Source organism: Euprymna scolopes, chromosome 46 (assembly GCF_053919585.1).
Source record: "Euprymna scolopes isolate OS-2025 chromosome 46, ASM5391958v1, whole genome shotgun sequence".
NCBI classification, from domain to species: domain Eukaryota; kingdom Metazoa; phylum Mollusca; class Cephalopoda; order Sepiida; family Sepiolidae; genus Euprymna; species Euprymna scolopes.
This window is the reverse complement of record NC_136527.1, coordinates 66042871-66053930: the sequence shown is the minus strand read 5'-3', so window position 1 is coordinate 66053930 and position 11060 is coordinate 66042871. Positions and strand designations below refer to the sequence as shown.

The following is an 11060-nucleotide window of genomic DNA, read 5'->3' as shown; positions in this document are numbered from 1 at the left end:
TGTTAATTATTTATTGATTCATTATCTTAATTGTTTATTGATTCATTATCTTCATTATTTATTTATTTATTATTTTAATTATTTATTGATTCATTGTTTTAATTATTTATTGATTCATTATCTTAATTATTTATTGATTCATTATTGTAATTATTTATTTATTCATCATTTTAATTATTTATTGATTCATTATCTTAATTATTTATTGATTCATTGTGTTTATTATTTATTGATTCATTATCTTAATTATTTATTGATTCATTATCTTAATTATTTATTGATTTATTATTTTAATTATTTATTGATTTATTATTTTAATCATTTATTGATTTATTATTTTAATCATTTATTGATTTATTATTTTAATTATTTTTTGATTCATTATCTTAATTATTTATTGATTCATTATCTTAATTATTTATTGATTCATTGTCTTAATTATTTATTGATTAATTATCTTAATTATTTATTGATTTATTATCTTGATTATTTATTGATTCATTATCTTAATTATTTATTGATTCATTATCTTAATTATTTATTGATTCATTATATTAATTATTTATTGATTCATTATTTTAATTATTTATTGATTCATTATTTTAATTATTTATTGATTTATTATAGCAATTATTTATTGATTTTTTATATTAATTATTTATTGATTCATTATTTTACTTAATTATTGATTCATTATATTAATTATTTATTGATTCATTATATTAATTATTTATTGATTTATTATATTAATTATTTATTGATTCATTATATTAATTATTTATTGATTTATTATTTTAATTATTTATTGATTCATTATTTTAAGTATTTATTGATTTGTTATATTAATTATTTATAGATTCATTATATTAATTATTTATTGATTCATTACTTTAATTATTTATTGATTCATTATCTTAATTATTTATTGATTCATTATATTAATTATTTATTGAGTCATTATATTAATTATTTATTGATTTATTATATTAATTATTTATTGATTCATTATATTAATTATTTATTGATTTATTATTTTTATTATTTATTGATTCATTATTTTAATTATTTATTGATTCATTATTTTAATTATTTATTGATTCATTATATTAATTATTTATTTAGTCATTATATTAATTATTAATTGATTTATTATTTTAATTATTTATTGATTCATTATTTTAATTATTTATAGATTTATTATATGGATTATTTATTGATTTATTATATTAATTATTTATTGATTCATTATTTTAATTATTTATTGATTCCTTATATTAATTATTTATTGATACATTATCTTAATTATTTATTGATTTATTATATTAATTATTTATTGATTCATTATTTTAATTATTTATTGATTCATTATATTAATTATTTATTGATTCATTATATTAATTATTTATTGATTCATTATTTTAATTATTTATTGATTCATTATATTAATTATTTATTGATTTATTATTTTAATTATTTATTGATTCATTATTTTAATTATTTATTCATTTATTATCTTGATTATGTATTGATTCATTATCTTAATTATTAATTGATTCATTATATTAATTATTTATTGATTTATTATATTAATTATTAATTGATTCATTATCTTAATTATTTATTGATTCATTATATTAATTATTTATTGATTCATTATCCTAATTATTTATTTATTTATTATCTTAATTATTTATTGATTCATTATCTAAATTATTTATTGATTTATTATTTTAATTATTTATTGATTCATTTTCTTAATTATTTATTGATGCATTATTTTAATTATTTATAGATTTATTATCTTTATTATTTATTGATTCATTATATTAATTATTTATTGATGCATTATATTAATTATTTATTGATTTATTTTTTTAATTATTTATTGATTTATTATTTTAATTATTTATTGATTTATTATATTAATTATTTATTGATTTATTATTTTAATTATTTATTGATTCATTATCTTAATTATTTATTGATTCATTATTTTAATTATTTATTGATTCATTATTTTAATTATTTATTGATTTATTATTTCAATTATTTATTGATTCATTATATTAATTATTTATTGATTTATTATTTTGATTATTTATTGATTCATTCTATTAATTATTTATTGATTCATTATTTTAATTATTTATTGATTTATTATTTTAATTATTTATAGATTTATTATATAAATTATTTATTGATTTATTATTTTAATTATTTATTGATTCATTATCTTTATTATTTATTGATTCATTATTTTAATTATTTATTGATTCATTATTTTAATTATTTTTTGATTTATTATATTAATTATTTATTGATTCATTATTTTAATTATTTATTAATTTATTATATTAATTATTTATTGATTTTTTATTTGAATTATTTATAGATTTATTATATTAATTATTTATTGATTTATTATTTTATTATTTATTGATGTATTATTTTAATTATTTATTGATTCATTATTTTAATTATTTATTGATTTATTATATTAATTATTTATTGATTTATTATTTTAATTATTTATTGATTCATTATTTTAATTATTTATTGATTTATTATCTTAATTATTTATTGATTCATTATATTAATTATTTATTGATTCATTATCTTAATTATTTATTGATTCATTATATTAATTATTTATTGATTCATTATTTTAATTATTTATTGATTCATTATTTTAATTATTTATTGATTAATTGTCTTAATTATTTATTGATTCATTATATGAATTATTTATTGATTCATTATCCTAATTATTTATTGATTTATTATCTTAATTATTTATTGATTCATTATCTAAATTATTTATTGATTTATTATTTTAATTATTTATTGATTCATTATCTTAATTATTTATTGATTCATTATTTTAATTATTTATAGATTTATTATCTTTATTATTTATTGATTCATTATATTAATTATTTATTGATTCATTATCTTAATTATTTATTGATTCATTATATTAATTATTTATTGATTCATTATTTTAATTATTGATTGATTCATTATATTAATTATTTATTGATTCATTATATTAATTATTTATTGATTCATTATATTAATTATTTATTGATTCATTATCTTAATTATTTATAGATTCATTATTTTAATTATTTATTGATTCATTATCTTCATTATTTGTTGATTCATTATATTAATTATTTATTGATTTATTATTTTAATTATTTATTGATTCATTATCTTAATTATTTATTTATTCATTATTTTAATTATTTATTGATTCATTATCTTAATTATTTATTGATTCATTGTTTTAATTATTTATTGATTTATTATCTTAATTATTTATTGATTCATTATTGTAATTATTTATTTATTCATCATTTTAATTATTTATTGATTCATTATCTTAATTATTTATTGATTCATTATCTTAATTATTTATAGATTCATTATCCTAATTATTTATTGATTCATTATTTTAATTATTTATTGATTCATTATCTTAATTATTTATTGATTTATTATCTTAATTATTTATAGATTCATTATTTAAATTATTTATAGATTCATTATTTTAATTATTTATTAATTCATTATCTTAATTATTTATAGATTCATTTTCTTTATTATTTATTGATTCATTATTTTAATTATTTATTGATTTATTATTTTAATTATTTATTGATTAATTATCTTAATTATTTATTGATTCATTATCTTAATTATTTATAGATTCATTATTTTAATTATTTATTGATTCATTATCTTAATTATTTATTGATTCATTATTTTAATTATTTATTGATTCATTATTTTAATTGTTTATTGATTCATTATCTAAATTATTTAGAAACTTTGGCAAAAAAGAACTTTATTAAAGTGTGAATTGTGAAAAAAAGATAATTGAATAAAACTTTTTTCGACGCATTTATTATCATCAGTTCATTCTCTTCTGTTTTGTTTTATTTTATTTACCAATGTCCACATGTGCAGTTTATTTTATTTACTTCATTTTGTGAGTTGATAAGGCAGATAGGCTGTTATGTGTATTTTTGTTTTCAAACCATCTTTTCAGATTTTATTTACTGATTTTTCCTTTTTTCTTTTTCAGCATTTCTGTTCGACTGCATTTCTAACGACCCTTTTCTTCATAGCAACAATTAATTTATTTATTCACAAATTTACTAAGTGACTCATCATAGTACACACTGTCATTGTTCTGAGGGAGACAACTTTATTTCACTAAGCAGTTCGTTCATTTTTTTATCCCATATTTTAGGACTCTAATAATGTTGTCAGTAAGTTTTCACAAACGGTTTACAAAAACACTATGTTTTTCATTCTTTTTTTGGAGGGGTATGCAATCATAAAATTTGTGTAGCTTTTAAGCAGGTGCTTCTGCAGTTTAACCGTTTTCTCCATAAACACCGCACTGACATTAAATGAGCAGAAGAACCGTTTAATATTTCACAAAAAATCTGTTTACATTGGGGGGGCCTCCTTTATCATAGAGTGAAGTGGGGGTCAGTGGTGTGACATTTGAATGGACTGCCCTGGGTGACGTTTACTTCAGCTACATCATTGTTTTGAGCAATGTCGTTTTGTGTGCTGAAGCATACTCGTTGTCACTACCCAACTCTCTACCCAGATGAAATTACATTGGTCACTTTACATAATGAAAACAATATGATTTTTACATTTTTATCTTTCTTGAAGAACGAGAATATATACAGGTGTATCTCAAAAAATGAAGTGTAATGACTAGTTTGTTGGCAGATCCTTTGCTGTGGGTTATCATGATTTTTAGGATGATAGGAAATTATGATTAGATAATAATATAAGTTATGACTGCTTTGGTTAGAATTGGCTACTTCTAGCGGAAATCGCATGATATCCACGTTTCAACAAAAGAAGGCGATACTCTGCAGTTATGTCAGCTTCTATCTTTTATTTCTATCAATGAATAATATGAAAAGAGTCCATAGTGTTTTTACTGGTAGTAGAGAAATACCAATGTCCACATGTGCTGTTTAAAAACAGATTGAATGTCACAAATGCTGTTCTTGACAGTCAGCTACAATGTTCAGAGTTACTATAAACAGATGTGAAAAATCGTAATGATGACCTGATTAGTAAATTACAAAAAATTAAATTTGATAAAATTAATAAATGTAATATTCATTTGATAGCTATGATTTTCAATGTAGACAAAGTTCAGTAAGAAATGTTAGGAGTGTTAACATTAATACGGTTTTACATTTGTTTACAATCAGCATAAGTAAACAGACGACATCAAATCAAGTGTGCGTGAGTTGGCAATTGTAGCAAGTAACATGCAAAACGAAAAGGGGGTAATATATTTGTTAACATTGTCTTTGATTTTTTTGTCTCAATTGTATAAGGTAAAATCTGGTGGATGCAAAATAACAATTCTGACCAAGTAAAAATCTACAGGAATATAAATTATAGTAAAAAATCCATAAAAATATTGTTTCTCTCCTTTTTTAATTTTAGTTCAGGTACTTCTTTCCTCCACCAACACCAGATTTCTTTATTAATTACATTTTTATCTGCGTATATGTTTAATAAATGTTGCTGACTTCTTTAAATCAGAATTAATTTGTTTTAGTTGAGTATTTAGATTAGATTATATGTTTCAATTTGTATTAAGATCAATACAAAGTGAAGCCACAGTACTCTCAGTGTGTACCCATGCTTATGTAGATTTCAAATAGTAAATATCACTTGGCATTTGGCATAAGGTGTGTTTCAAAGGAGAAGTATCCTCATGTCAAGATTTTCTAAGAAATCATTGTACAGATAGACTGATGAGAAATCACGGGTCTAGCATTCAATCATTCTATATTGTCATGTTTATTAAAATTACCTTTCTTTGAAAATTATTTACTGCATATTTTAAAAGAATATAGTTTCACTTTTGTGTCTAGCATTCGATTTCTATATTTTCTTGTTTATTTCAATTTCCTTTCTCCAAAAACTATTTACTGTATATTTTAAAAGAATATAGTTTCACTTTTGTGTTTAGCATTCGATTTCTATCTTTTCATGTTTATTTCAATTTCCTTTCTCCAAAAACTATTTACTGCATATTTTAACAGAATATAGTTTCACTTTTGAGTCTAGCATTCGATTTCTATATTTTCATATTTATTTCAATTTCCTTTCTTTGAAAATTATTTACTGCATATTTTAAAAGAATATAGTTTCACTTTTGTGGCTAGCATTCCATTTCTATATTTTCTTGTTTATTTAAATTTCCTTTCTCCAAAAACTATTTACTGTATATTTTAAAAGAATATAGTTTCACTTTTGTGTCTAGCATTCGATTTCTATCTTTTCATGTTTATTTCAATTTCCTTTCTCCAAAAACTATTTACTGTATATTTTAAAAGAATATAGTTTCACTTTTGTATGTCCGTTGCTATGTGTCTCTAAAGTTTACAAATGTGTAAAAGAAATCCTAAAAATTTCACTCCTCTTCCGTATGATTTTCGATATGTTTATTTATATTTTTTTTCCAAATTGATTTACTACAAATTTTATAAGAATATGGCTTCTCCCTTTTTTTTTTGTATTTTACTTCAGTAAACTTTAAGAGATCAAGGGGCTCCTTCTTGAAGCTAGTGTGCACTTTCATGTGTCTAGTCAACGATGATTTCTGTGTAAAGGAACTCGCACACACCTAACAATCGTATGGTTTATCTCCAGTATGACTTTGCATATGTTTAGTTAATTTCCCACTTTCAATAAATTATTTGCTGCATATTTCACAAGAATATGGTTTTTCTCTCCAGTGTGTATTCTAATATGCTTTTTCATTGATTCCATTCGTGCAAAAGATGCCCCACACACGTCACAAGAATATGGATTCTCTCCAGAATGACTTCGAATATGTATAGTTAGATTCTGTTTAGTTGTATACGATTTACCACATGCGACACAAAAATACGGGTTTTCGCCCCGTGTGTAATCTTATGTGTGTCTTTAAACCTGATTTCTGTGAAAATGACACTCTACATACATTAAAGAATGTGGCTTTTCTCTTTCTTAAACTTTTTCTTCTAGGGGATGGGACATCCAACCAGATGTTTGACATTTACCCCTATTATAGTGAGTCCAACCAAGAGATCTTTTCAGGATTCTAGCCGTCCCTTTCAGTGCAATCTTTTGTATTTCACTTGCACTTGGTTCACCGGGTATGCTTGCTATGTACTTTTTAAAGTTCTTTTTCATAAGCCCAGTTGCTCCTATGATGACTGGTATAATTGAAACGTCTTTTAATTTCCAATTTCGTTTTATATCATACATAAGTCCTTGATACTTTGTTATCTCTCCAGTATATATTCTCATATGTTTTTTCATGATTGACATCTCTGCAAAAGACATCCACACACATCACAAGATTATGGCTTTTATCCAGAATGACTTCGAATATGTTTGGTTAGATTCTGTTTAGTTGTATATATATATATACGGATATGTATTTTCAAGTTTCCTTTCTCCAAAAATGCTTTACTACACACATTGTCACATGTATATGGCTTCTGTCCAGTGTGTGTTCTTATGTAATTTTAAGTTTCTTTTCTCCAAAAATGATTTACTGCATATTTCACAAGTATATTGCTTGTCTTCAGTGTGTGTTCATACATGGTTTTTCATGGTTGACAATACTGCAAATGACATTCCACACATAGCACATGAACATGGCTGCTCTCCAGTATCTATTCTCATGTTTTTTCATGATTGACATTTTCTGCAAAAGACATCCCGCACACATCACAAGATTATAGCTTTTCTCCAGTATGACTTTGAATATGTTTGGTTATGAGTCCGGATATGTATTTTTAATTGTTTTTAAGTTTCCTTTCTCCAAAATTGATTTACTGCAAGTGTCTTGCTTTTCTTCAGTGTGCATTCTAACATGTTTTTGCATACCATTCGTGGAAAAGATGCCCCACACACCTTACAAGAATATTGCTTTTCTCCAGTATGACTTTGAATAAGAAAAGTAAGATTCTCTTTAGTTGTATATGATTTATCACATACATCACAAGAATATGGCTTTTCTCCAGTATGACTTCGGATATGTATTTTTAATGTTTCTTTCTCCAAAGTATTTTTATTGCTTTTCTCTTTTTTGTTTTATTTTACTTCCAGTATGAGTCCTCATATGTCTTTTTAAGGATCCTCCCTGCAAAAATGATTTACCGCATATTTCACAAGAATGTGGTTTCTCTCCAGTATGTGTTCTAACATGGTTTTTCATAGTGGACAATTCTGCAAAGGACATCCCACATACATCACAAGAATATGGCTTTTCTCCAGTATGACTCCGGATATGTATTGTTAAGCTTCCTTTCTCCGAAAACGATTTACCACATATTTCACAAGAATATGGTTTCTCTTTAGTATGTGTTCTAATATGTGTTTTCATAGTGGACAATTGTGCAAAGGACATCCCGCACACATCACAAGCATATGGCTTTTCTCCAGAATGACTTCGATAATGTATAGTTAGATAACTATCAGTTTTATACGATTTACCACATACATCACAAGAATATGGTCTTTCTCCAGAATGACTTAGAATATGTCCAGTTAGATTCTGTTTAGATGTAAACGATTTGCCACACACATCACAAGAATATGGCTTTTCTCCAGTATGAGTCCTCATATGTATATTTAAGTTTCCTTTTGCCAAAAATGATTTACCGCATATTTTACAAGTATATTGCTTCTCTTCAGTGTGTATTCGTACATGTTTTTGCATGGATGCCATTTGTGGAAAAGATGCCCCACACACCTTGCAAGAATATTGCTTTTCTCTAGTATGACTTTGAATATGAAAAGTCAGATTCTCTTTAGTTGTATACGATTTACCACATACAACACAAGAATATGGCTTTTCTCCAGTATGACTCCGCATATGCATTTTTAAGTTTCCTTTCTCCGAAAATGATTTACCGCATATTTCACAAGAATGTGGTTTCTCTCCAGTATGTGTTCTTATATGGTTTTTCATAGGAGTCAATTGTGCAAAGGACATCCTACACACAGCACAAGAATATGGCTTTTCTCCAGAATGACTTCGAATATGTATAGTTAGATTATTATTAGTTGTAAACGATTTACCACATACATCACAATAATATGGTTTTTCTCCAGAATGACTTCGAATATGTATTGTTAGATTCTGTTCAGTTGTATACGATTTACCACATACATCACAAGAATGTGGCTTTTCTCCAGAATGACTTCGAATATGTATTGTTAGATTCTCTTTAGTTGTATACGATTTACCACATACATCACAAGAATATGGCTTTTCTCCAGTATGAGTCCTCATATGTCTTTTTAAGGTTCCTTTCTCCAAAAACGATTTACCGCATATTTCACAAGTATATTGCTTTTCTTCAGTGTGTATTCTAACATGTTTTTGCATGGATTCCATTCGTGGAAAAGATGCCCCACACACCTTACAAGAATATTGCTTTTCTCCAGTATGACTTTGAATATGAAAAGTTAGATTCTGTTTAGTTGTATATGATTTACCACATATATCACAAGAATATGGCTTTTCTCCAGTATGACTCCGGATATGTACTTTTAAGGTTCCTTTCTCCAAAAATGATTTACCGCATATTTCACAAGAATGTGGTTTCTCTCCAGTATGTGTTCTAATATACTCATCAGTGTGTATTCGTACATGTTGTTTTAATCTTGCTTCCTGTGAAAATCCTCTTCCGCATATATCGCAAAAAAATGCTTGCTTTTCCAAATTAAAATTCAGCATTTTAGGAGAATCTGTGTTTTTGTCTGGAAATAAAAAATAAGATTATTATCAGACTATAAGAGATTACATATATAAATGCAAATACAATGCTCTTTAGTGTTCAATTATATATTTACAGCAATAAGTGTTGCATCATGTTCAATTATATATTTACAGCAATAAGTGTTGCATCATGTTCAACAACATGCTTTCTCTTACAACTTCGGCAGTTTAGCAGAATCTTTGTTTCTCTGTAAAAGAAAGATAAGAGTTCTATCAGACTAAGATATTACATTTATAAGTGCAAGCAAAATTGTTTCTCCTTAGTGTTCAATTATATATTTACAGCAGTAAGTGTTGTCGCATGTTCAAAGGATTCCATGGTTAAAATGTAAATGATATTAATGTTGAAACTGTACATTCTAATTTGGGAAGATCAGATGGGGCAGATGAGTAAATTAAGATTACATCTTTATGTCTTTAATTATTTCGAAAAATTAATCAACTTTGACATTCAGAGCATGTCGAACATTTCCGTGTTGTATGGTTTTCATTGTCCTGTTTTATTTAATCCATTTAAATCTTTAAGAATGAATTTTCTAATTGGATTATCTGTAAAACAAACAGAAAATAAAAATAGATTATGATATATAATTTGCCAATGTGAACAGTATGATAGGAATTGACACAGGAAGATATACGTGTGTAAAATAGACTTGCATTCATATTATTAATTACAATATTCAGGATAATTTATTTTATTTGGATCAAAGACTGTATGACGTTCTTTTGAGATTTCATTATAAGCAATAGAAACTATGGAGAACGTTTGCAACATCTTGTGTAGGTAGTTGTATGAGAGTTGTTCAAGAGTGTTATAATAATAAGAATTCGTATGTAGGTCGATGTAGCTTAAACACAAATACTATCTGATACATTCAAATTTTTAAATCAAAATTAACATCCAGACACTATTTGATACATTCAGATTTTTAAATCAAAATAAAGATCCAAATACTATTTGATACATTCAGATTTTTAAATCAAAATAAAGATCCAAATAGTTGCCAGTTGCCATTCAACATAGATGTGTGTGATCGATACTTAAGCATATTCACAAAATTAATTGATATTCACATAAATGATCCAATCTTTAATGGAATTTTAGGGACACCTATTACATTTCGGTTATAATTCTTGGATGATTTTATTTTATTATGAAAACCCATTCATATTGTCAACTTAGTTTCATTTTTGTAGGAAAACGTGTGACTTACCTAACTAGCAC

General features: G+C 23.7%; 1 protein-coding gene across 1 annotated transcript; it reads right to left on the bottom strand.

The window, feature by feature from the left end:
- Positions 1 to 3897: 3897 nt before the first annotated feature.
- On the bottom strand, positions 3898 to 9807 carry LOC145270431 (uncharacterized). The gene has a single exon (XM_080126076.1). It carries the CDS (start codon positions 9791 to 9793, stop codon positions 8120 to 8122), a length of 1674 nt encoding a protein of 557 aa, XP_079982202.1. The 5' UTR covers positions 9794 to 9807; the 3' UTR covers positions 3898 to 8119.
- Between the last annotated feature and the right edge of the window lie 1253 nt (positions 9808 to 11060).

Coding starts and splice junctions, on each gene's coding strand:
- LOC145270431 (XM_080126076.1), bottom strand. CDS start 9,793: ATGCTGAATTTTAATTTGGAAAAGCAAGCATTTTTTTGCGATATATGC.